The sequence below is a fragment of the Aedes albopictus genome, chromosome 3 (genome assembly GCF_035046485.1).
Source record: "Aedes albopictus strain Foshan chromosome 3, AalbF5, whole genome shotgun sequence".
Classification (NCBI taxonomy): domain Eukaryota; kingdom Metazoa; phylum Arthropoda; class Insecta; order Diptera; family Culicidae; genus Aedes; species Aedes albopictus.
Window position 1 is genome coordinate 158,226,736 of NC_085138.1, and position 27,886 is coordinate 158,254,621.

Consider the following 27,886-nt stretch of genomic DNA (forward strand, 5'->3'; position numbering starts at 1 on the left):
TGATGTGCGTAGTTCGAGTATCAGGGACACTCTCGAGTCCCTTCGAATCTCGCAGAGGGCTACGGCAAGGTGATGGTCTTTCGTGCTTGCTGTTCAACATTGCTTTGGAGGGTGTAATAAGAAGAGCGGGGATAAACACGAGTGGGACGATTTTCACGAAATCCGTTCAGCTGCTTGGTTTCGCCGATGATATTGATATTATTGCTCGTAAATTTGAGACGATGGCGGAAACGTACATCCGACCAAAGAGTGAAGCCAGGCGAATCGGATTAGTCATTAATGTGTCGAATACAAAGTACATGATGGCAAAGAGCTCCAGGGAGGAATCACCGCGCCCGCCACCCCGAATTTATATCGACGGTGATGAAATCGAGGCGGTTGAAGAATTCGTGTACTTGGGCTCACTGGTGACCGCCGACAACGACACCAGCAGAGAAATTCAGAGGCGCATTGTGGCAGGAAATCGTGCTTACTTTGGACTCCGCAAAACTCTACGATCGAATAAAGTTCGCCGTCACACGAAGTTAACTATCTACAAAACGCTGATTAGACCGGTCGTCCTCTATGGACACGAAACATGGACCCTACGTGCAGAGGATCAACGCACCCTTGGAGTTTAGATGGAAGACGGGACTTGGAGAAGGCGAATGAACCACGAGTTTCATCAGCTGCTGAGAGAACCAACTATCGTCCATACCGCGGTCACGTCATCAGGATGTCGGATAGCAACCCGACTAAAATGGTTCTCGAGAGTCATCCGACCGGTACAAGAAGACGTGGAGCGCAGCGAGCTAGGTGGGTCGATCAAGTGGAGGACGATCTGCAGACCCTACGCAGAGTGCGGAACTAAAGACAAACAGCCATGGACCGAGTGGAATGGAGACGGCTACTATGTATAGCAGAGGCCACCCCGGCCTTAGCCTGATCGGTGAGGTAAATTTTGGAGCCCGGGTCTAAACTCTAGCTCAGACTGAAGGGTCGACGACAGTGACGCACAGTGACCATCTGGAAATTCTATGCATGGTGGAACACGGTGGAAGACGGCCACAGCCGAAGGTCATCGACTGCCATCGGAGATGGTTGACCTCGCGCTTCGATATGCCGGCATTTTTGGAGCGATTGCTTATGGAGAGTAACACCGACGATCTGTCCAGCAATGACCTAGTTCAAACGCGTGCATGCTACAACACAATGCCAAGGCGATCCCTATCCAGAAATGGACGCGAACCGGTGTACCGGTTTCGTCCTGAAATCGCAGAACTTCACGCATCTTGCCTAAGAGCTAGAAGTAGGATGCAAAGTGCTTGACCGATGAGGGCAGAATGGAACCGCCTACAGGGCGGCTAAACTGGCACTGAACAAAGAGATTAAGGCACGACCAAGGCACGACCCCTTGGGATGATGCCTACAAAGTAGTCATGGCACGTCAACACCCCCCAAACGCTCCTCCGAGGTGCTGCAGAAGATCGTAGAAGCGTGGTTCCCGTCCCACGATAGAAGACCATGGGCCCAGTCCCCTATGATCAAGCCGGCCAAAGCGAGGTCACCCTGGTGACGAACGACGAACTCTTCGCAACAAAGAAGTCCGGAGAGGTGAAAAAGGCAGAAATTGGTTCTACTGTTCAAACCCGGGAAGCCACCTGGCGACCCGTCGGCATACAGACCTATCTGCCTTCTGAACACCGCCTTGAAACGGATCATTCTATCGACACTGATGATCTTTACCGACAAACCAGATGACTCTGGGCTCTCGAGTAACCAGTTCGGCTCCCGGAAGGGTCGATCCACGGTGGACGCTATTGGGGCCATAATCAAAATGGCCGAGATTGCGCTCCAAAAGAAGCGAAGGGGAATCCGTTATTGCGGGGTCGTCAGGCTAGACGTGAAGAATGCATTCAACAGCGTCAGCTGGGCCGCCATCCAGTGTAACATACTCCACCTAGGAGTCCCGGATAGCTTACGCCGGATACTGGAGAGCTACTTCCAGAATAGGGTGCGAATCTAGGACGCCAAGGAGGGCGAAAAGAGGTACAGCATCACCGCGGGGGTACCTCAGGGGTCCACCACACAGGCGGTCACCACAGGCGGGTGTACGTTCAACTGTAAGCGCTCAATGAAGCAACTAGGGGTCATAATCGACGCAATGCCTGCAAAAGGGCAAGCATGGCGATAAAGTCATTGTCAAAGATAATGTCAAATAGCTCGGCAATAGTCTCGAGTAAGCGTAAGCTGCTCGCGGCAGTAGCGGTACACATACTACGGCATGGCGCCGCTGCATGGTCGAAGGCGCTAGTGATCAATCGAAACGTGAAGCGACTCGAGAGTACTCACAGGCTGATGTGCCTTAGTGTGGTCAGCGCATACCGGACGGTCTCAAAGGACGCGTTATGTGCAAAGGTCTTTGGTATGTGTGCTAGCGGGCATAATGACCATATCACTAGTGGTGGCAGAGAATGAAGAGTGCTTCGTGTGACGTGGCATAAGAGGTGCGAGGCGAATCGCCAGAAAATCGTCTATGCTTCAGTGCAGAGGAAATGGGATTCCTCCAGTAAAAGTAGATAAACACACACAGGCTCATACCGAGCGTGTCCAAATGGACGAGCAGGCCCCATGGCGAGGTGAACTTTCACTTGACTCAATTTCTGTCAGGCCATGGGTGCAAAGATTCGGACACGCAGGCTCCCCCGCATGTCCGCAGTGTGCAGGCTGCGACGAGACCGCGGAGCATGTGCTCTTTGAGTGGCCACGTTTCGTAGAGCAAAGTTCGAGTATGTAGGAGGTATGCGGTAGAGATATCACGCCTAACAGCATTTTTGAAAGGATGTGTACGGGGGTGGACAAGTGGGATTCCGTTACTTCCACGGTTTCTCGAATCATACTTGATCTACAGCGAGTTGTGTTGCCAAGAAAGTAGCTCCTCCTCCCCATCCAGGAGCTGGAGTGCAACGGATAGTCTAAGTACTAGCTAGGACCCAAGCCTCCAGGGGAGAGTGAACAACTTAAGGCGGCAGCTGGTGGAACGCTTACTATTAGAGTGTAATCATGTACGGTTCTCGAGTTTTTAGTGGGTCGAAACCCACATAACCCGAGGAACCACCTCTTGGGTGATCAACAGATTTTCTCATTCTATATAAAAGAAAAACTGGGTGCTAACCGATATGCCAGAAGAAAGTGAAGCTCTTCGCTGCAAGTGGGTGTATAAGGTGAAGGGAATCCCCCACGGATCCACAGAAAGATACAAGGCCCGTCTCGTAATCATAGACTATTCTCAAGTCAAGGGCGTCGACTATGACGAGACGTAATCGCTCGTAGTCTGGTATGCCACTAAGTATCCGCTATCTCAGCGTTTCTCAAACTATGGGTCGCGACCCACTGGTGGGTGCAGCAGCTGGAAGGTTTCGTCAACCCTAGATGTCCGAGGAACGTCTGCAAGTTAAAGAAAGCGTTGTACGTATTGAAACAGACCAGAAAAATCTGGAACCAGAAATTGGATGAAGCGGTTTGAATTGGCACGATCGAAATTTGACACGTGCGTCTTCGTTGGATGTATTGGACAGAGGCAACGTTTTCAAAACACGTCATTTCACTGGATACATTTCCTTGAAGTCAGTCAGTGGATCAACGGAAGCCAATACGAGAAGTGCCACAGAAGCCATCTGAAGTGTCAGAGAAGATCACCATTTATTGCGACAACAATGACATGGGTCATCCGAGCATCCCTTGGGACGTTCTTTCGTCATCTTCAAAAAAAAAACAATTTCGAAAGTAATTTTTTCAACACACATTTTTATTGTATACTTCAATTCGGTTTTACTTGGCGACGGTGTATGTACAAAATTCGTAGTAATCTCCGGTCCCGGAGGACCCAGATCATTCCGGAGATTGTCATGAGCTCTTCCTGTTGTCGTTTGTTAAAGTGCTAGTTAGATTGCTTGATTGAGCGTTGACGAAGGTTAGTGTTGCTGCTGCTGTTGACAGTTCGGGTGAGAGTGAAGGGTGGTTGAAATGAGGGCCTTCCAGGTGGGTCAATAAGTTAGGTGCCCGAAGAGGTCATGATCTGCGGAATGATCCTTTCTTGTTCCCGATGTGGGGCGGGAGGGGGTTAGTGCGTCACAAATCTTATCTACCTAAAAATACATGAATGCAATACAGGTTCTGTAGGGATTTCCTAGGGTTTCAGGACGTTCAGGGAGTTTACCTTAGCTAGCTTACCAACAAAAAACTAATTCGAAGATGGGAAGGGGATGGGACTAGGACAAGGGAATCACCGAAAATCGGGTGGAAAGAGGATTTCGGGTGTTCATCTCCGGATTTTGATGCACGGTTCGCAAGTGCCGGGCCTCATGAACGCCGGGTGACACTGGGGGCACTTGGCGTTTTCGCCGTACCAGGCCCTACTGTCGTCATCGCTGCGAGCGTAGGCAGGGATTTTGATCTGGAACGAGTTGACCGCTCCGTCCTGTTCGTAGATGCTTTGGGCTGTGCCGGCACTTTCCAGCGGGAAGGTGAAATCGGGGATGGCCAGTTGTTTGCGAAGTTCAAGGTAGTTGTGAGTCGGCGGTTGGATTTTGCGTTTGTTGGCTTCAGCGATCGCGTTGCTGGTTGGAGGGTTCTCGCCGGCGTTTCCCGTTTCGGAGGAAATCGAGCGAGCCGTTTGATTGTGTTCGCGGTTCGAGTCGGGTAAGTCTTGGGCCGCGGGGTTCAGCTGAGTGAGCAACTTCTCTTCATCGGATAAAGGCGCGTCTAGGGGTGGTTCGAGACCGAAGGATGGGATGGACCACTTCCATTGGTAGTAGATTGGGGGTCCTTTGGTGGTGGCGTCGTCGTAGAATACATATTCCTTCTTCGGGGGCAGGAGGTCGTTGGCCGGAGTTGGAACACTGAAGGGCCGAGGTACGTTGTCGTTACGAACTTGTATTTGAGCGTCGCCCTGGAGCTTATCGATTCCGGATTTGATGGGCCCACTGGAAGGTTCGTTAGTGATGGGCTGGCGAGTGAAGATTGCTTCACTGACGAAGCGATTCTTGATCTTATCGAAATTGGCGACGTTTTGATATGGCGGCAGGAGGTCGCGGGCTGGAACCGGGACCTTGGACGTTACCGGTGGTCGTTGCAAAGCAAAGCGATTCTCGAACAAGCCAGCTGTAGCTGCTGGAGGGTTGAAGTGGATCGTGGTTGGTGCGCGATTCGATTGACGGGGATCGGACAGTGGTAGGACAGGTCTAGGGGTAGTCGTCGTGGTTGTGACCGTGGAGAAGGTGCCCCTTGGAGCTGTGGTTGGAACAGATGGGCGGAAAGCTGGTCCTGTTCTGGTGGAAAACTGGGCTGGGTTCAGCTGCGGCGGTTGCAAGTCCGTGACAACGATAGTAATAGGCTTACTGGTCGTACTAGGAGATGTTACGAAGGCAGTCTGGCGTGGAGTTGTCGTAAATCTGGCTGTTGGACGGGAAGGCGTTGTCGACGAGCTGCTGAAGAATCTGGTGGTGCTAGAAGGAACGGTTCTTGGAGTTGTCGTTGCTGCCGGAGTTGGGGCTTGTGTTGGAGCCGTATTTCGGATGCTTTCGTTTCGTCCGAAAAAGTTGGAGAAATCGTAGTCCTTTCGGTTACCTTTCTTGTTAAAATTCAAGATAGATTCGAAGGGCTTGAATCCAGCTCCCAATGATTCCTTTCCATTGCCTCCTCGTTTGACTTGCTCTTCTGGAGTAAACGGCGGTTCATATCGAATGGACGGCACTTTGACGTTGACCTGATTGTTGTTACTGGCAGCTTCCTCAACTCTACTGGGCAGCTTCTCTGTGACAGTAGCCTGAGTTTTGCTTTCACCTTCTTTTACATCCCGGCGTCCGTTGACTTTGTTGCCTTGTAAGTGCACCTCCTCAGTGCTCAATGGAATGGCAGTGCTCAATGGTGCATCCAATTCCTGTTTTTCGTCCTTACGTTCCTTGTCATCGTCTTCCTTAGCATACCGCGTACTCCAATGGATCGGTAGGCCGTGATTACTAGCACTTTCTTCAAAGATCTCGCTTGTCGTTTGTTTCGGCTTGACGGTTGGATTCTTGCCCGAATTCTTTCCATTCGCTGGTATGGCGTTTTGAGGGGCTTGTGTATTTGTCTGAAATAAAAAAAGAAAGTTGGCAGGCATCAAACTAATTGAAAATCATAAATCTATAAGAGAGTTTGCATTGTGCTCTTGTGCTGTGCAAACACAAACTTTCTGATGATGGAAGTTGGAACGGTAAAGGCTGGTAATGTGATTCAGACCTCATGTAAGGTCCTTCAGCCTCTTGCCATGCAACTCTGATCCCTACCTCCAAGTGGCACCGGTCGGAATACGAGCAACCTTACAGAAGATCGAGTAACCAATCCTGGTGGGAGCTTTGGTCGTATGTTGACAGAGACGGGGGGTTTGCTTCGGCAAACTTACTGGGTCCCTCCGGACAGTAAATCGAGGGTTGGAGTTAGACCCTGCGTGCCCTTAAAAACCCAATCACCGAAAATTCAACAAGAGAATACGAACCGAGACCAACGACAATGACCCCAGCGAACAAAAAGGACGTGAAGCGACTGAAGCAACCGGATTTCGCCACCGCAGATGCGCTGAGCCTCAAGGCAGCGTTGCCGGACGAGGACGAGCTCAATGAAGCCCCTCTAGAGGACTGCTGGACTGAAGTACGATAAAAGCAGCCATCAACAACGGAAGCAATGGTTAACGTTGGGTATGTGGAACGGAGCCGAAGGAACGATTGGTTCAACGATGAGTGTAGAAAGATTTTTGAAGAGAAGAACGCAGCGAGGGCGGTCATGCTGCAGCACGGGACCCGACAGAACGTGGAGCGATGTAAGCCTCTTCCGGGAAAAAAAGCGGCGCCTGGCAGAAGCGGAATGTGACCAAATGGAACTGCTGTGCCGTTCACAACAAGCACGGAAGTTCTACAGGAAGCTCAAAGCATCCCGCAAAAGCTTCGTGCAGCGAGTCGAAATGTGCTTGGAAAAGGGCGGAGGCCTCTTGACGGACAGACGTGAGGTGATCGAAAAGTGGAATCAGCACTGCAACGAACACCTCAATGGTGCGGAGAGCGTAGACATGGAGGATCAAGGCAGTGGGAGATATGTCTGTTTACGTCAGTACAATAGGGAGTAACAACGAGCCAACACCCACGTTGAGGGAAGTTAAGGAAGCTATATATTGTGGAGCGGACCTGGTGTGATGGTTAGAACACGTGACCATTACGCCGAGGACCTGGGATCGAATCCCACTCCCGACAAACTCACAAATTGTGAGTTCTTCCTTCGGAAGGGAAGTAAAGCGTGGGTCCCGAGATGAACTAGCCTAGGGCTAAAAATCTCGTTAATACAGATAAAAAAAAAAAAAAAAAAAAAGGAAGCTATCCAGCAGCTCAAAAACAATAAGTCAGCTAGTAAGGATGATATCGGCACTGAACTTATCAAGATGGGCCCGGAAAAGTTGGCCACCTGCCTGCACCGGCTAATAGTCCGGATCTGGGAGACCGAACCACTACCGGAGGATTGGAAGGAATGGGCCATTTGCCCCATCTACATATAAGAAAGGTGACAAGCTGGAGTTCGAGAACTTCTGAGTAATCACAATTTTGCATGCCATCTACAAAGTGATATCCCAGATCATCTTTCACCTGTAAGTATTGGGTAGGGCAGTCGGGTCGGGAATACCACAGAGATTCCCCGACTCAATGGTCTCAAGGTCGGCACGTTCATTATACAATTACTCGCGGGCAGGTAATTCTCATGCAAAATGGAGGAAAACCACAGTACATCTACACGGTACATCAGTTCATTCTCACTACAACTTTCTTGGCTTATTCCTGGCAGTTTTACTCCTACTTTCTTATAACTATCTGACTTTATGCCGCTTTTCGGGCCCCTTTTTCTTCGTGCTCTACCACCTCTCCTTCTTCAACTCCAGCGGCGAGTCACGCGCGGACGTGGATCCTCAGCTCGATGTCCACGCGTTCCGGAGGTGGCTTGGGACACGCGCTGCTCCGTATTCCGGCCGGCTACTCGTCCGGGTCCTTACCGATGTCGTAGCGGCTCGGTCTTCGGCCTTTGCCGGAATGACTTCGAACACTCGGATGTCGTAGGGCATTTCACGGGGTTCTTAAACCGAAAAAGCGGCGGGGTTTCTGGGATGGGAGGAATGTATTACTTCGCCTCCTTTCCACCTCTACAAAATCTCTCTATAACTTCTCTCTGCTTCTATTGTATCCTCTTCTTAAACTTTTTTTGGTTGTCGACTGTCTTAATTGACGAACTCTATGCAAGTAAGTAAGCAATATGGAGTTCGCTTGGAGGTTCATGACCTCGTACCTCGGTCATTGCCCCCACATCCCATGTTGTGATCTTTTAATGGCCCCATTAAGCCACCCCTCATGGCGCTGGATTTTGGAACTGAGGTGGATGGATGATGATAGTCTTCTCGTAGGGTACTGGAGCCTGAATCTGACAAAGCCTATCGCTGTCGGGAGTTTAGCTGAGGAAAATCTACATTCATTACGAATACTACCTGCTTTGTTTAAGAGGAAACAAACCATCATCGTTAAACAAAAAATCAAAAGCAGTTTTCTCGCTGAAACCTCAACCAATGTTGATAAAAATTTATCACTGCACTCTGACGACCATCTGGATAACAGTGAAATAATTTTCTATGACGGTTTTGTGACTTAGAGGAAGAAAACTGCTTTTGAAAAATTGATTATTGCTGATGACTGAATGATGGTTATTTGAGCCTTAAACCTTTGAAGCCGGAATTTTTCCAAGCGTTATTATGGAGTATTTTCTACGTTTTTCTGTAGTTTTGGTAGTCAATAGCATAAAAACGGTAGAATATTATGCAGAATATTTTTACTGGATATTCTAGGTCATCCAAACTGTTCTTGACTTTAGATCCTAAAGTCTATGGGTGTAACGGTAACTTCTTTTATTTTACTAAGCTACGATTTGTAATCTACCATGTTTCTATATCTTCTGAATGGTTAATAGACAATATCAGATGAATCGGGATGTCCTAGGTCATCCTAACTATTCTTGAGTTTAGATTCTAAAGTGTACGGGTGTAACGGTAACTTCTCCATTATACAAAGCTACGATTTGTAATCTATCATGTCTAGTAAGACTTCTGAAAGTTACAGTAGTTGTTTTTACCAACTAAGCTGCATAACAGTAAGGAAGCCCATAATATCCCAAAAATATATGATAACGCTTATTGTTTCTCTTACTACTTTGGTAAGAACAGTGGATTAAGTAACACTACTTAACCTAGTGGCAAAAGCTATTATCGCAACTATAAACCTGAAGCTATGCTCTCCGGAGTAGTGCTGTTGATCTGGAATATTTCAAAACTATCTTGAAATGACTTCGTGACGATCGTGTGACTTGAAAGGATTTCGCGACGATCGTGCAAATGTTCAATCAATGAAAGAACAATGTTCACACATCCAACAACAAAGGAAACAGCGCGTAAACAAGCCGATTATTTGAAACACCATCCCAAAATGCGCACCCGCTGCTAAATTACTGTAGCGGCGACTGCAACCTATAATGTATGCTGAAACCGGAGTGAACATTTTGTGGTGAGACAATTTTGTTTGCCTATGCGTCGTATCAGGCGCAAGATTGTCAATATGCCAGAGGGATTACAGATTACAGTTTAAAGTTCATCGTGAGAATAACTACTATTACTATCATACTACCCAAGCAACACACATGTTATAATAGAGTTACGACAGCGCAAGTTTTTGTTGTATAGAAGTTTATTTTACGTAATTCTGATATTGTGTTGAAATAACGTAAAATAAACTTCTATACAACCAAAACTTGCGCTGTCGTAACTTTTATATAACATGTGTGTTACTTGGGTATGTGCTTCAGGATAGTTTGGACGACCCTAAATATTCCAAAGGTTCATAATAATATACAGTCGACTTCAGGTTGGTCCAATTACCACGATTGATTATGAAACGTTACTCAATATAGCAGACATGGCTATTGTTACGACTGTAAACCATATGTCCAAGGTAGTTTGGTTGACCCGGAATATACCCGTAGTGTTTCTAAGTAACATTTGTGCTATCAAGAGCTTCGCGGATCCCAGCAGATTATGCAATACTATTAATTATGGCGAAAACACAAAGTTTATCATGTAGGGTTGAAGGACTTCATTATAGAACTGTTTGGACGACCCTGAATGTCCTAAAGGTTTAGAATAAGCTAGTATACTTCAGATTGGTCCAATAACCACGAATAAATATGCAACGTTACTCAGTATACCATACATGGCTATTGTTACGAGTGTAGACCTGAAGTCCTGACGTCCAAGGTAGTTTGGCTGACCTGGAACATCCCTGAAGTGTCTCTAAATGGCATTTGAGATTTCAAGAGCTTCGCGGATCCCAGCAGATTATGCAACACTATTATTTATTACGAAAACACATAGTTTTTATTGTAGATTTAAAGGACTTTATTATAGAACAGTTTGGACCACCCTGAATGTCGCAAAGGTTCATAATAAGCTAGTAGACTTCAGGTTGCTCCAGTAACTGCGGTTGATTATGCAACGTTACCCAGTATAACAGATATGGCCACTGTTACGAGTGTAGACCTGAAGTTCTGAACTCTAAGATAGTTTGGCTGGCCTGGAATATGCCTATCGTGTCTATAAATGCCATTGTAGATATCAAGAGCTTCATGGATGCCAGTAGGTTATGCAATGCTATTATTTGTGGGGGAAATACCTAAAAAAATTCTTGTGGATTTGAAGGACTTCACTATAGGACAGTTTAGAACACCTAGAACATCCCAGAATATAAAACACTTTTTGATATTTTGACGAAGGCTTAATGAATACATATAAACGTTATCCACATCCAATTTCAGCTTTTAGAACAACTGGTATGTTAATTATTTCGTTTTTTTTTCAAATTTCATAGTGTTCAGGATGTTCTAGGTTATCAATGAAGTCCCAAATACAAACAATCCCATTTTTTCCCTAATAGAGGACTCAATTTGCGACAACTTTGTCGAAGACAGTGTTCTGTTTTATCGTATGGGTGAATTTATACAGCCGTTTCTTTGTTGGGGTCATATTTGACCCCTTTGGTTCCAAAGGGTTTAACATTCACGGTTTTCACAAAATCACACAAAACTGTCGGTAGTACATACGACACGAATTATACAAGACTTATACACCCAAAGTTAATGAATTTATGGGAATTTATCCAGCCGGCTTCGTTGAGAACCGCTCGACAACGGACCAAATCTTCACCGTTTGGCAAATCCTACAAAACATGCCACGAATACCAGGTCCCAACGAACCATCTGTTCATCGACTTCAAAGCGGCGTACGACAGTATCGACCGCAGAGAGCTATGGAAAATCCTGGACGAGAACGGCTTCTCCGGGAAGCTCATTAGGTTGATCAAAGCGACGATGGACGGTGTAAGAAACTGCGTTAGGGTTTCGGGCGAATTTTGTCGGGGACTACGACCACGTGATGACTCACTGAGTTAACCAGCTCATCAGATCTTCTTTCTTGCCCTCCCATGAAAATAAGAAAAGTTATCTTGTAGTGCGGGCCATAAATAGACCTTTGTGGTTTTCCAATTTTTTCTTCCTTCCCGAAAATCAATCTTATTTCAATATTAATTTTATTGCCCCCTCATGAATATCAGAAAAGTTATCTTGTAATTCGCCCACTTATATATCTTTGTAGTTTATCCCTTTTTTTTCTTCCGACCTGAAATCACTAATCATTTTTTTTATTGTGCCCCCTGAACATCAGAAAAAGTTATCTTCAAATTTTTTCAGGAACTTCTCTAAGTATTGCTCCAGGAGTTCTTCCAAGTTTATCCTCCTCCAAGAATTTCTCAGGATTTTTTTGCAAGAAGTTCTCCATGAATTTATCTTAGAACTACTTAGGGAATTTCTCCTACAATTTTTCCTTCCAAAAAATCCTTTGGAAATTCCTGCAATTTTTTTTAAGAATTTTTGCCGGAGTTCCGCAAAGACTTACTCAAGATTTTTTTCCAGGAATTTACCCAACGATTGCTTGAAGAATTTCCTCATGAAATTCCCAAAGAATTTCTCCATGAATTTCTCTGGGAATTTCTATTAATTTCCATTAATACCTTCAGAAAATCCTTCAGAAATTTGTCCTAAAATTGTTCTAAGAATTTTTCTAAGTATTCCTACCGGAATTCTACCAAGTTTTTCTTCAGGAATTCCTCCAAGAATATCTCAAGGAAATGATCAAGAAACACCTCCTAAGACTTTTCCAGGTGTTTTTGCAGAAATTCACCCAGGAATGCTCCTAAAAGTTTTTCCAGAAATTAATTATGTTTTTTAAGAAATTCATCCAGGGATTCCCCAGGAATTCCTCAAGGAATCAAAAGACACGGACATGTTTAATGCTTCCAGTGAGCTGTTTGCTTTTTGAAAGAAGCACGACACTAGACAACGAACTAGTATGCAACGCCCAGTGGCACAGCAGAAAACTTTTCCAGGGTATCTCCTGGAATTTCTTTTTCCACAATTCCTTAAATGAATTCCTGAAATACCTGGAGGAATGTGAAGCGGACCCGGTGTGATGGTTAGAACACTTGACTATCACGCCGAGGACCTGGGATCGAATCCCACTCCCGACAAACTCGCAAAATGTCAGTTCTTCCTTCGGAAGGGAAGTAAAGCGTGGGTCCCGAGATGAACTAGCCTAGGGCTAAAAATCTCGTTAATACAGATAAAAAAAACCTGGAGGAATTATTTGAAGACTCCCTGGATAGATTCCTGGAGGAATTCTTTAAAAAAAACCCTGGAGTAATTCCTGGCGAAGGATTACTGATTGTGCTATTTTCCCCGAATGTCGGTTCCCCGAATGTCGTTTCCCCGAACGCCGGTTCCCGAATGGCCCGTTTCCCCGAAAGTCAGTTCTCCGAATGACCCGTTTCCCCGAAAAGACTATATATTACATTCTTGTTCGAAATGGTTACTTGTCACAACATGTTCGTGTCTTGGGAACTAGGTTATTCAAAAAGAGATCCTACCATAGTTAGACAGGTCGTTGGTATCAATTAGGTTCTACAAAGAACGAGCAGCAATTGAAAGAAGGAGTCATATTACCATTTCTCATTCAGCAGGGTTTCAGCAGGTTTGAGGAGCAATAAAACTTGAAAGAATCGCCTATAAAATAAAGAAGGGTGTGAGTCGGGGAAATGGGTCATTCGGGGAAAAGTACCATTCGGGCAAACGGCATTCGGGGAATCGGCGTTCGGGGAAACGACATTCGGGGAACCGACATTCGGGGATAAGTGGCACAACCGGCAGAACGATTGTACGACATTTCCCCGAAAACCAGTTCCCCGAATGAATTTTCCCCGAAAGTTATTTCCCCGAAAAACGATTCCCCGAACGAACCGTTTCCCCGAATGTACCGTTTCCCCGAAATAGTTATAATACTATTTTTAGTATTGGTTTCTAATCATTTTCTTGATTAATTCCTGAAACTGTTTCTGAACTAGTCATTGAAACGAACTAGCGGAAAGTTAGCCTGAGTACAAAGTGTGCAGATGTGTAGTCCTTAGAAAGATATCAAGATCATGAAAATTTTCACATCTCACTGATATTGTGTATTCCCTCTTACCATGAATTCTTAGAGATATAATGTTCTTCATAATGCTTCAATGAGGTTTGCTTTTTTTAAATATGGGTCGTTCTTTTCTGTTGTACTGATTGAAAATGACATGGCACTCAATTAAGAACACGCTCATAATTTTCCCTTCTTTCATTCATAGGCTGTTCTTTCTATTTATTTTTAAATTTTCAATCGATGAAAACGCCCTTTAAACACATAATACCTTTAAAACGAGTCATCGTGATAGTAGTAGTAATCTGCTAAAGTTCATTGTCATTGTAAAACACATGATCCAGATGACTTCAACTTTAAATCTTAAAGTATTCTTGCTAGCGAAGGAAGTCTATGAGCTGTTAATGTGTATTAACAGGCTTTAAAACAAAAGTCAATGTTATTCAATGTGTTTGACAAACAGATTTGAAGCTAAGCACTCTTCAGTTTTTTTTGTAAATCAATGGATCAATCATCACCGAAGTAGCATTTAGAATTGACATTTCTACAGAACATACTAGTAGTTAGACCGCCGGCAATATTAAAAAAAAAACAGTATACAGTATTGTTCCGATTTTATCACGCCCCTTTGCAAAAATGCTTTTAAATATACTACAAAATCTATACGCATTTTCAATATTTTAAACGTCGCAAAACACGCCTTCAACATCCATCTTGAAAAAGAGAGGAAACACTTGTTCTTCAATGTAACAGTAAATTGATGAAAACTAAAGGACTGACATGCGGAGGGCGTGATAAAATCGGAACATTACTGTATGATGAAAGAAGGGAGAATCTTTGATGAAGATTTCTATTATAATGCATATAGATACCTACTAGAACAGTCGGTCACAAAAAAAAATAATAAATATAGCAGCAAATTACTGATGATTGATTGAGCTGTTCAACTTGAAAGAACAGCCTATGTTTGAAAGAAGGAAAATTTTTATTAAATAAAAGGTTATCAATCTAGCCAAAAAGAAGCAGCTGAATCTTTAGGCAGAAGTATGTCAGGCCGAAGTACGTTAGGTTGCAATCATTAGTCCGGACGAGCATCATTACGATTGAGTTGAAAGCCAAGAAAAAACCCAGTTTGATCATATATAACCCAATACTTAGCCGACTTCTCAAAGAAGGGTAGTCTGTCATGGGACAGTCAGTGGTTTGATAAATTACTACCGTCAATAAGCTATGCAATATTACAACTAAAAACAACTGCGTGTTATAAAAAGAGGCGAAATTTTCAGATGGAATGCTGGCAGAGTGATCACTTCCCAAGTAACAATGTTAAGTCAAATACACTAGAAGAGGTTCTTTGAACCATAATAAAACCAAAATAATAGATAGAAAGATTTATGACGATTTTCAAAACCTCTACAAGACTAATTGCATATCAACATGTTACTTGGGTTGATCATCAGTTCTTCAGTAACAGTATAACATCAACATCATGAAATCATCTATGTGAGAAAAGGGAAAAAGATAAAAGAATATTGTAAAATCATGGGATTATATCCTAGTATCCATAGAATTCTCTAGATTCGAGGAATGTAAAACACTCATGAGACTCAAATATCTTCTAGGCCTTTGAAAACAAATTTTAACATCGTTAATAAAAAAAAATAAAAAGACGGACTACTGACCCACTCTACCCTATGAACTTCAGCTTCGCAACCCATTCGGCTTAACGTACTTCGGTCTGACGTACTTTGGCTAAGCGTGCTTCGTCCAAAAGACCGGATGCCCCTAGTTGTGCATTGAGTCAATGTTAAATGGCATATGCAATAATCTTTTCGGGGAAGCGGTACATTCGGGGAAACATTTTTTCGGGGAAATAGTATATTCGGGGAAAAAACTTTCGGGGAAACTTCATTCGGGGAGCTGGTTTTCGGGGAAATGTCGTACACTCGGCAGAACTGTACACCTGCTTGAACCGCGAAGCACGGTGAACATGTCCAAAACGAATTAGATACTGGCAGGCAGAACCGCGAGCGACATGGTAAGCCTAGGCAGCAGTGTTACTATAGACGTGGACATTTTCGAGGTGATGGAGGACTTCATCTACATCGGGTCCTTATCAACGGCAGACAACAACGGAGCATGTTGTAAGAATGCTGGGCAAGAACCCAGCAAAACTGGTGTTCGCAAGAGATCCGGATGGTACAATAAGACATATAGGGTAGCGTACAAGGTGGACAGATCTTGTGCAGATCTGGCAAATGTGGGACGCGGCCGAGGGTCACCATGGACCATGGACCAGGATCATGAACCACGAATCGAGTTTTATGGCAAGCAATCGATGATTCAGATTTATCATAATATGTTGATGTAATACTAAATATATGAAAACAAACCTTGAAGTAATTGTATTTGAATGCATCCATATTGAATCCAGCCGCGTAAGGGGTATCCAGCAGATCAGGTCGTGGCGTTCGAAGTTCATTCTCGTCATCCGTCACAAACGGTTTATCGCGTTGACCTGCAAGAACATTATGGTTAAAATTCAGTTATTCGACCATTCTACCCAGAATTACCAATCAGCAAATTGGCCGCGTAATTGCTCTCAGCCTTGGAGCAGTTCACCATGTACCAATGGTCGCAGATCAGCATCCGCTGCTGGAACAAAGTCGTATTTGGACAAGCGTAGCTAAACTGACGTCCCAATCCGTCACACATGTGGTAGATCTGCCGAAATCCAAAAAATCAAGTTTTACAAAAATCCCTCCTTTTACTAGGATTGATATGTATTGAGATGCGGACAACTCACCTGACAGCCCGTTTCAACGTCCGCGTAGTATCCGGCGGCACGTCCACTGCAGGAAAAACTCGTCTTGGCGGCAAACTTGAACGAACCATCGTTGCTGAGCACCTGGGGCCGTTGCTGGAAGAAAAACAGAAGAATCAAATTAACAAACGCCTTTAGTCACGGAAATCACCCGGCTGAACGGTGGTGGTGTGATTGATTGTCAGTTTCGGTGAGTCGCGCAAACGGTAGCGCCTCAACCATTGCTGTTTTTTTTGTAAGGTAGAATCAGATTAGTCAACGTAATCTCGCGCCTAAGCGAGGGAGGCTTCAGATTCATCTTTCTATCTTTTACAGTCGTCTGCACTTTACACGTTGAATATGAACCATTAGATGAACTCTACGAGATGATGATAAATCCGACCGCCACAGCTCGTCACTTAGTAATTAAAAACCTTGCGGTGACGTCGTCCTTGAATAGAAATCGTCTCGATAAAAAGGTGATGCGGTCATACGGTCGGTCATACGGAGGCGGTTGTTGAAGATTTAAAGATCTGTATTTTTCTTTGATTACTAATTAGTGTCTGGGTGTCTTTGTCGTGGGTGAAGCACGGACATTCCTGTTGCTCGAACAATAAATTGCGACATTATGACTGTAATTACCGATTTTGATAGATTGCATGCCGACTGCATTCTGCCTTACTGTCTTCGGGGCAATGTTTATCTTTCGCAAGTAAAAATATTACGATCAATTCATATAAATTAATGCAGCTGGTGAATAACGTACGATACTTTGTAGTGTGTTAGCTTGTCCACTACTGATAGTTGTTCAGATGTGTTACCGATGCAAATTTTATATCTATAATAATGGCACGGTAAAGGCTGGGTATGCTGCGCAATTAAGATCCCACTAGCCTCTGCCCAGCAACTCCTATCCCTACCTCCTCGCGGTACCGGCCGGAAACTATGACCAACCTTAGGGGAGATCGGGTAACCAACCCCGGTGGAAACTTTGGTCGTAGGCTGACAGGAAAAAGGGGGGGGGGTTTGCTTCGGTAAACCTGAGCGTCTGTTCTCCAGGAAGAGCGGCTCACAACAGCGTCTAATCCCCATGTTAGGGGCGGCTGATCTACGTCCGAGTGCCAGGGAAGGACTCTAAGCTCAACTGTGCACTATGGTCCTCCGGAAAGTAGGGAGTTGGTGTCAGGCCCTACGAGCCAGCCGTAAAAAACTATTGTAACGGAAAATCAGCAACAGAATAATGCGAACCGAGACTAAAGGCAACGACCCCAGCGAACAAAAAGGACTTGCGATTGGAAACTCGGTACGTGGAACTGCCGATCTCTCAACTTCATTGGGAGCACCCGCATACTCGCCGATCTACTGAAGGACCGCGGGTTCGGCATCGTAGCGCTGCAGGAGGTGTGTTGGACAGGATCCATGGTGCGAACGTTTAGAGGTAATCATACCATCTACCAGAGCTGCGGCAACACACGCGAGCTGGGAACAGCTTTCATCGTGATGGGTGATATGCAGAGGCGCGTGATCGGTTGGTGGCCGATCGACGAAAGAATGTGCAGGTTGAGGATCAAGGGCCGATTCTTAAACTTCAGCATAATAATCGTGCACAGCCCACACTCCGGAAGTACTGATGATGACAAGGACGCATTTTACGCGCAGCTCGAACGCGAGTACGATCGCTGTCCAAGCCACGACGTCAAGATCATCATAGGAGATTTGAACGCTCAGGTAGGCCAGGAGGTGGAATTCAGACCGACGATTGGTAAGTTCAGCGCCCACCAGCAGACGAACGAAAACGGCCTACGACTCATTGATTTCGCCGCCTCCAAAAATATGGCCATACGCAGCACCTTTTTCCAACACAGCCTCCCTTATCGTTACACCTGGAGATCACCACAGTAGATATGGTCGGGTGTCGGGTTTTCAGACCCGAAACCCGACCCGAACCCGAACCCGACGGGTACGGGTCGGGTTCGGGTTTGGAAATTTTGAAAAACTCGGGTTCGGGTCGGGTCCGGGTTTGAACAATTTTAAAATTTTCGGGTACGGGTCGGGTCGGGTTTGAATAACGTCGGGTCCAAGTCGGGTTTTGGTACCAGTGTAGATAAATCATTTTTTAGAAAAATGCTTTATTTGTTATAACCGGTACATTTGGCAATTATTATTTAGCTCGGGTTTTGGTCGGGTTTAATGAGAAATATTTTCTCGGGTTCGGGTCGGGTTCGGGGTTGATCGACGAAAATTTTTCGGGTTCGGGTCGGGTCCGGGTTCGGCGGAACAAAAAAATCTCGGGTTCGGGTCGGGTCCGGGTTTTAAAATTAAAAATTGTTCGGGTACGGGTCGGGTTCGGGTCTCTAAAATCTGAAACCCGACCATCTCTACACCACAGCAGACGGAATCTCAAATCGACCACGTTCTGATTGACGGACGGCACTTCTCCGACATTATCGACGTCAGGACCTATCGTGGCGCCAACATCGACTCCGACCACTATCTGGTGATGGTCAAACTGCGCTCAAAACTCTCCGTCATCAACAATGTACGGTACCGGCGACCGCCACGGTACAACCTAGAGCGACTTAAACAACCGGATGTCGCCTCAGCATACGCACAGAATCTCGAAGCCGCGTTGCCAAATGAGGGCGAGCTCGATGAAGCCCCTCTAGAGGGCTTCTGGAGTACAGTGAAAGCAGCCATCAACGACACAGCCAAGAGCACCATTGGGTACGTGGAACGGAACGAATGGTTCGACGAAGAGTGCAGAATGGGTTTGGATGAGAAGAACACAGCGAGGGCGGTAATGCTGCTGCAAGGGACTCGATAGAACGTGGAACGTTACAAACAGAAGCGCAAACAGCAGACCCGCCTCTTTCGGGAGAAAAAGCGCCGCGTGGAAGAAGCGGAGTGTGAAGAAATGGAACTGCTGTGGCGTTCCCAAGAAACACGGAAGTTCTATCAGAAGCTCAACGCATCCCGCAACGGCTTCCTTTCGCGAGCCGAAATATGCAGGGATAAAGACGGAGGCCTCTTGACAGACAGACGTGAGGTGATCAAAAGGTGGAAGCAGCACTTCGATCAGCACCTGAACGGCGTGGAGAACGTAGGCACGGGAGACCATGGCAACGGAGGAAACGACGAAACCAGTGCAGCGGAGGACGGAAATGAACCAACTCTAACGCTGAGGGATGTTAAAGATGCCATTCATCCGCTCAAAACTAACAAAGCAGCTGGTAAGGATGGTATCGCAGCTGAACTCATCAAGATGGGCCCAGAAAAGTTGGCCACCTGTCTGCATCGGCTGATAGTCAGGATCTGGGAAACCGAACGGCTACCGGAGGAGTGGAAGGAAGGGATAATCTGCTCTATTCACAAGAAAGGCGACCATTTGGAATGTGAGAACTGCAGATCTATCACCATTTTGAATGCTGCCTACAAAGTGCTATCCCAGATCATCTTCCGTCATCTGTCACCCAAAACAAATGAGCTAGTTGGAAGTTCGACGGCCTGTTATCAACGGACCAGATCTTCACCGTACGGCAAATCCTTCAGAAAAGCCGTGAATACCAGGTTCAAACGCATCACCTGTTCATCGACTTTAAAGCGGCATACGACAGTATCGACCGCGCAGAGCTATGGAGAATCATGGACGAAAACGGCTTTCCTGGGAAGCTGATTAGATTAAAGTAACGTTGGACGGTGTGCGAAATTGCGTAAGGGTTTCGGGTGAACTATCCGGTTCATTCGAATCTCGCCGGGGACTACGACAAGGTGACGGACTCTCATGCCTACTCTTCAACATCGCTCTGGAAGGTGTGGAAGCCGGGGAACGACTTTCACAAAATTTCGGTCAATTTGTGTGCTTTGCGGACGACATGAACATTATCGCTAGAACATTTGGAACGGTGGCAGAGCTGTACACCCGCCTGAAACGCGAAGCAGCAAAGGTCGGACTGGTGGTGAATACCTCAAAAACAAAGTACATGCTGGTAGGCGGAACCGAACACCACCGGATCCGTCTGGGTAGTAATGTTACGATAGACGGGGATACTTTCGAGGTAGTAGAGGAATTCGTCTACCTTGGATCCTTACTGACGACTGACAACAAGGTGAGTCGTAAAATTCGAAGGCGCATCATCAACGGAAGTCGGGCCTACTACGGGCTCCAGAAAAAGCTGCGATCTAAAAAGATTCACCCACGCACCAAATGTACAGTGTACAAGACGCTAATAAGATCGGTGGTCCTCTACGGGCACGAGACATGGACCATGCTCGAGGAGGGCCTTCAAGCACTCGAAGTTTTCGAGCGACGCGTGCTAAGAACGATCTTCGGCGGTGTGTGGCGGAGAAGGATGAGCCACGAGCTCGCTGCACTTTACGGTGCACCCAGCATCCAGACGGTGGCCAAAGCCGGAAGGATACGATGGGTAGGGCATGTTGCAAGAATGCTGGACAACAACTTTGCAAAGTTGGTGTTTGTGGCTGATTCAGTTGGCACAAGAAGGCGTGGAGCGCAGAGAGCACGATGGGCGGATCAGGTGGAACGTGACTTGGCGAGCGTCGGGCGTGACCGAGGATGGAGAACGGCAGCCACGAACCGTGTATTATGGAGAAATATTGTTGATTCAGTTTTATCTTGAATTTGATGTAATACTAAATAAATGAAATGAATGAAAACGTTGTTCCAAATGCCAATGTAGTCAATGTGATGTTGTTGAGAATGTAGTAAATATTCTGAACCAATAGGCTTTCCAAGGTTGCTAACTTTAAACAACAAGCAAAACGTTTATGATTTCAAGTAACTGGGCTGAAGGTTAAATAGACTGAACTTAAGCCCTTGGTAGCAGAACATTCCTACAGCCAAGATCACGGATAGAAGCAACATAAGAAGAGGTGTTTATCCCAGAAACAAAACGCATGTAATGATGTAATCGCTAGTAATTATTCTTCACACCAATCTTCACCACCCCAGTCAGAGTCTTGAGCATCTCTGCGCGCGAAAGCCATGCATGCATCTCAACTCCCAACCACCAACAATGAGGCGCAAGAACGGGGCAAGTTCAAGTTTGACGACCTTGGCATTTCTTTCCTTTACGTTGGCGTCGGCGATGTAGGTAGGTAGGTAGGTAGGTGCGTAATAGCACTATTACGAGATGGCGCGGGCCATTATTGCTGGTACGCACCTTCCTCTGCTAAACAGTGTGTTTAATCTTTTCCTTTCATCTTCGTTTTAAACAAGCACTCCAGGTGGTGCCTACTCGGGCGCTAGGCAAGCATCTTTCCGAAGCGGGTGGGTGCGTTTGTTGGTTCGTTCGATCACGACCGTCGCGCCGCGGTCGGTAGCCGAAGTTGATGATTCATCATTGGTGGTGGATTGTTGACTTTAGTATGATTCAATTAAGACCCAATACACGGTGAATTGGAGGAAAAGGCTCAAGTCGCTTGGAGTGGAATGCGTTGAACAACGAACTTAGGCGGCCACATTTAACCATGGAGGGCTGTTAGCAGCGCGACAAGACCCCTTAATTCAATCGCCGGGTTTCCATTCAAGCGAATGTGTTAAAAGTAGGGCTCTCAGATCATGAGAAGTGTGGCGGCTTGATTTCTGACAATGGCCATTGAAATGTTTGTAAGGTACCACCACATTTGACAATGCAACTGGAGCATTGGGCCACCCAGCATGCAGCCCAGGGTTCCGGCGTGAGCGGTACCAATTAGCCAACTATGAACGATGCTTATCTTTTGGAAACGGTTGCGAAAAGGTGCCGACGACGATCTGCGGTTTGCCCTTGGCAGTCTCCAAAATTATGGAGATTTTGAAAGGATCCACAGGTGACTTCCAGCCGACGCGGAATGGGTTTCTCACAGTAGGGGGCGTTTGTGATGATACTGTTCCTTTCGAATTCTTAAATCAGCGAAGCAAACCTTGATGGAAATCCAATTATCATTACTTTATTGATAGCATCTACAGCTGACGATTGGTCCATATAATAAAAAGTGGTCTTACGAAGCTTAGTCAATAATTGTTTTCCTCTATTGGTTGTGCCGTTGTGTGCCGCGCATTTTAAAGCACTCTATGACCTCCCCGCTAAGGATATCGACAAGCGCCATACTCGTGATGAAACAGAGCGCATCGTGTGACACCGTACGGTGCGCGCTCACAACCCTTAGGCACATTAGCCTATAAGTACTGTCCAACTTACCACGGTAGCTGTCGGCTACACCGCTTGCTGCTTCGAGTTCCGGTTGTTCACAATCACCACCTCAGTGGTGTGCCAACTACAGTTTCCTGGATCTCATCCACGCCTCCACAACTTTGATCGAGTGGTTAGTAGTCAACTTCACTTCTTAGATCGAATCTCCGTGGACTTTCAGCGTAATGTCGTCAGCAAAGCCGATGATCTCCACCCCCACCGGAAACTCTAACCTCTTCACCTCGTTGTAATAGATATTCCATAACACCGGACCCAGGATGGAACCTTGTGGGACTCCAGAGGGTATGTGAAAGCACTTCCGACTCACCACTGTGTCTTAAACTAGTACCCGATTCTGGAAGTAACTTCTGAGAATCTGGTACAGGTATCCGGGTACCCCAGACGCATGAGTGCATCGGCAATAGCCGCCCAACTGGCGCTATCGAACACATTCCTTCCATCCTGAGTCACTACTGCAGAGTAGCGAATCCCCCTCCTCTTAGGCTGGAGCGCTATCTTGGCGGCCTTTGTAACCGACAAGATAGCGTCTATGATCGACCTCCCCTTCCAGAAGCCGTACTGGCTACTCGAAAGATCATTTACTCTCTTGGTGTGCCTCAACAGTCTGTTTATGATGATCTTTTCAAGCACCTTCCCCCGCCGTGTCGATCTGTATGCCCCTATGGAGCTATATGCCGACGGATCTGCGGGTGGTTCCCCCGCCTTTTTCAATAAAAACAGGCTCTGTCTATTCCAAACTTCGGGGAAAACTCCCACGTCCAGGCATTTCTGCATGACAGACCTGAACACTTCGGGAGCCTCTGCTATATCACTATTAAGGTCAGGTTCGGAACTACGTCCGGACCTGAGATCTTATCTACGCTAAGGGACTTTGCCATCCCCACAATTTCCACATCGGTAACCCTTTCCTAATCGCCAGCCCCAGTCCCCAGCTGTCCTATGAAAAGAGGCCAACTGCCACTGCTGCTGTTCCCATGAGTTCCTAATGCTCTTGCTTGGCTGTCGTCATTGACTTTCGAAATCGCATCAGGGCCTGCTTGAGGTCCTTGTGGAGTCAAGCCACCTCAACCGCAAGGAGCCTATTTCCAATCTTATTGATGGCCCTCATCAACCACACTCCGTCCAGGGCCTCTCCCGATAAGCTAGCCAGGAAGGAGATAAAGTTCCCTACGCTGGTACTTCGTGCGCATCTGCCTCCTACTGTCTACGCTCTCTTTAAAGGAGACCTAACTAACCCACTTAGGGCCCATATAGCCGAGGCGGTAAACGCACGGGTATTCAGCATGACCATGCAGAGGGTGACGGGTTCGATTCCCGGTCGGTCCAGGATCTTTTCGTAAAGGAAATTTCCTTGACTTCCTTGGACATAGAGTATCTTCGTGCCTGCCACACGATATACGCATGCAAAATGGTCATTGGCAGAGGAAGCTCTCAGTTAATAACTGTGGAAGTGCTCATAGAACACTAAGCTGAGAAGCAGGCTTTGTCCCAATGAGGACGCCACTAACGCTACTAGTCATTGAACAGGAAAAGAGTTCCACCATGTAGAGCCCTGTATTAACGCAATAAGTGACAAACCACTGTGAGGAGTGCCAGGCGTTTCGGGGCGTTTCAGAAGGTTCCAGAGGGCTTTTAGAGGGCTTAATATACTCTCAGGTGAACTTCACGGGAGCTTCAGAAGCGTTTGAAAGCGTTTCAGAGCGTTTCAGGAGGTTTCAGAGGTATTAGGGGGCTTCAGAGATTTCCAGGTGCATGTCACATGGATTTCATCTGTTCATGTGTTTCGGAGGCGTTTCAGGGGATTTCAGAAAAATTGGGGGGGGCTTCAGTAACTCTCAGGTGAGTTTCACGGAGGTTTCATGCTGGTTTTAGAGGCGTTTCAAAGCGTTTCAAGATGTTTCAATGCGTTTCAGTGTGTTTCATGGCCTTCAGGATGTTTGAGGGTGCCTTCAGAGGGTCGCAGGAGAATTAATGAGGGGTTTAGAGGCGCTTCAAAACGTTTCAAGGTGTTTGATGGCGTGTTAATTAGTTTCAGGTGGTTTAAAGAGGGTTTTAGAGGCTCGCAGGTGAATTTCACGGAGGTTTCATGGGGGTTTTAGAGGCATTTCAAAGCATTTTAATGCGTTTCAGGGCATTTCAGAAGGTTTCCGATGAATTTGAGGGGGCCTAAGAGGCTTACAGGTGAATTTCACGGAGGTTTCATGAGGGGTTCAGAGGCGTTCAAAGCGTTTCATTGCTTTTCAGGATTTTTACAGGGGTTTTAGGGGACTTCAGAGGATCTCAGGTAAATTTAACGGAGGTTCTATAGGGATTTCAGAGGCATTTCAAAGCGTTTCAGGGCATTTCAGGAGGATTCACAGGAGTATTATGGGGCTTCAGAGGCTCTTAGGTGAATTTTACGGAGGTTTTAATAGGGTTTTAGAGGCATTTCAAAGCGTTTCAATGCGTTTCAGGGTGTTTCATTTAATTTCAATGCGTTTTAGGGCGTTTCAGGAGGTTTAGGGGGTCTTAAGGGGACTTCATAGGCTCGCAGGAGAATTTCAACGAGTTTTCATGGGCGTTTTAAAGCGTTAACAGGCGTTCCAATGCGTTTCAGGGCGTTTCAGGAGGTTTCACAGTGGTTTAGGGGTCGTCAGAGGCTCTTAGGTAAATTCGGCGGAGGTTTTTTTTTTGGTGATTTTTGAGGCGTTTAAGATCGTTTCAAAGCGTTTCAAGGCGTTTCAATACGTTTCAGAAAATTTCACAGTGACTTTTACTTCAGGGGCTCTCAGATGAATTTCATGCAGGTTTCAGGGTTTGCAGGGGTTTCAGAGGCGTTTCAAAGCGTTTCAAAGCATTTCAAAGCGTTTGAAAGCGTTTCATAAGGGTTAAGGGAGCCTCAGAGACTAATGGGGTTTCATAAGGGTTTGGAGGCGTTTCAAAGCGTTGCAAGGCGTTTCAATACGTTTCAGGAGGTTTCAGAGTGGTTTCAGGGGATTCAAAGGCTCTCAGGTAAATCTCATGAAGTTTTCATGGGAATCTAGAGGCGTTTCGAAGCGTTTCAAGGCATCTTAATGGTCTTCAGAGTGGTTTCAGGGGAATATAGAAGCCCACTTAACTTTTCTTGTATTGCGTAAATTTCTTAGACATAACCAAGTACGTTAGTAGATCCGATGACCTATACTCAAGGAAATTCTTGGAGATCTTCAAACTGACAATGAACTCATTTCTTGATAGCATATAACTACATGAGGCTGTGTAAGCATAAATTTCCTTCGTAATGCTCCAATAGATCACTGATTACGCTTGTAGGTAAGAGCACCTAAACTCCAGGGAGTTCTCGGATACTCTCAAACATTCCGTAAACATCCCTTAGTTCTTAATTCAAGATCTGTAATCTTGAGTACTCCAACTGAACACAAATTCCATTTAAGTAACGTTACCTAAATGGAGGGTCCTAAATAGATTTTACCTAAATGGAGGTTTCAGTGTATAGCGAGCACAGCATCCAGAGAATGGGCGAATCCAAATATATATGGTGGGCGGGCAGAGCATGTTGCAAGAATTTCGGTCAACAATTCTGCAAAATGTGTTCGCCACAGATAAAATCAACTCTCAGGTACCAACCGTAGAAGGTGAGGAGCGTAGCGGGCAAGATAGATCAGGTATAATGGCAGCCACGAATGGAGTGTTGTGACGTACTATTGTTGACTATATGCAGGGCCCCCACAAAAACCTTTTTTGGTTGCTAACATTAGCTTTATTCTTCATTTTGCTCAAGTACTGTTCGAAAATAAGGAAAAACATTTTTGGTCATCTCTCCGAGGGGCCTCTACATCCGCTCGGGCCCCGGGCCCCCACAATCCTTAATCCGGGCCTGACTATATGTTATGCGCTGCACAATGGTAATCAGACAACCTGGAGCATTTAACACAGCTCTGGTCCTCACAAGTACCTACCTCACCTCATGCTTTGGGTCAATCGATGACAAAAACCACCAGCTAAAAGTTACGTGTTTAGCTGGTACTGCAACCTGGGTACTGTCTTTCTGATTTAGGCGTGCCGATCGTTGCCCACCTGGCTTCAACAGCGGATGAATAAGAAACGTTGTTTCGCGGCAACTGTACCTAAGGTTCGATAGAGAACGTGCCGCCTGAACCGTACATCTGAAAGTGGCAGCACCATCAACGTGATGTAGGCAGCGCGACTCTGATAAGGTAACTTGCCGAAAACTTACATTATGTACCATGAAAAATGAAGATAGAAGAACAAATGCATACGATACTCTCGGAAACTGATCCTGCAACGAAATAAGGACTATGATTAGAAGCTCGGTACCTCCCAACAGGGATGGTATTCCGCACTGAAAATGTGCACAGTGCAGCTCGTTTTCATATTAAAGCCGCGCACACTTGCACACACACTGAGGAGCATGCCATCCCTGCTTCCCAAGTAACAATGAATGCTGAACAGTGAGAGTATTAGATGAACAGTAGCTGGTTAATGGTGTCAATGGCTGAACATAATGACAGCTGAATATTGGTCTGAAGTATGGCTTTGTTCAACCTCTTTAATTAGCAATACATGGCCGAATATCAAGCTGAATACAATATTATTCATCTGGGTAACCAGTTTTAAAACCTCACCAACATGCAGAATTAAGCCTCGTAGACGTGCGGTTAGGGTCACCAAGCTTATAATCGCACCATGCTATGGGGTGAGGGTTCGATTCCCGCTTCGGGCGTTGAAACTTTTCGTGAGAATAGTTTCTTCCCCGTTTCCACTGGTGCATGCTCCGTTCTCCGTTGTCTAATGTTAAGTTCAAAACAGTCTGTACAGCCGAAAGCTGAAGACGTTGTCCGTGTCTTTTATTGTTCAACCTTTAATCAAATATTTTTTGACAGCTGACCCTAGCATGTTTTCGTGAAGTCCACATCTCCTCTTTAGCCTCAATACAGACTTAGATAAACTTATGTTCTTGACTAATCAAACACAACAAGTAATGCTCTTGTTTTCAAGGATATGTATACAATTGTGTGTGGTGTAGGTGCTAAGGTGAGTGACTATAAATCAGGAGGTCCGAGTTCAATTCCCAGTTTTCCCACAGATTAGTTTATACATTCCGAATGTATAAACTGAATGATGAATTGTCTGCGTCTGGTGAACCAGGGTAATATCGACATACGGCACCGGTGGTGGGTGAATCATCGACTAGGAAACGCAATCCGGGTGAGAAATTTCAAATCTTTGTTAAACTGAAGAATTAGTTGAGTGGAGTGTATC

At 45.8% G+C, this 27,886-nt stretch overlaps 1 protein-coding gene across 4 annotated transcripts in view; it reads right to left on the reverse strand.

Annotated features, from left to right (window-relative positions):
- Positions 1–3,766: 3,766 nt before the first annotated feature.
- Positions 3,767–27,886, reverse strand: part of LOC109422690 (mucin-5AC-like) — a 375,256-nt gene continuing 351,136 nt past the window's right edge. For 3 of the 4 annotated variants that reach the window (XM_029872070.2, XM_062860856.1, XM_062860857.1), the window contains 4 exons: positions 16,416–16,529; positions 16,183–16,333; positions 16,003–16,127; positions 3,767–6,112 (listed from right to left, as the gene is read on the reverse strand). In XM_029872070.2, coding sequence (XP_029727930.1) covers positions 4,301–6,112; positions 16,003–16,127; positions 16,183–16,333; positions 16,416–16,529 — 2,202 coding nt within the window. In that variant the 3' untranslated portion in view covers positions 3,767–4,300. The remainder of the gene's footprint in view (positions 6,113–16,002; positions 16,128–16,182; positions 16,334–16,415; positions 16,530–27,886) is intronic. The other variant, XR_003897093.2, reaches the window with a different exon arrangement.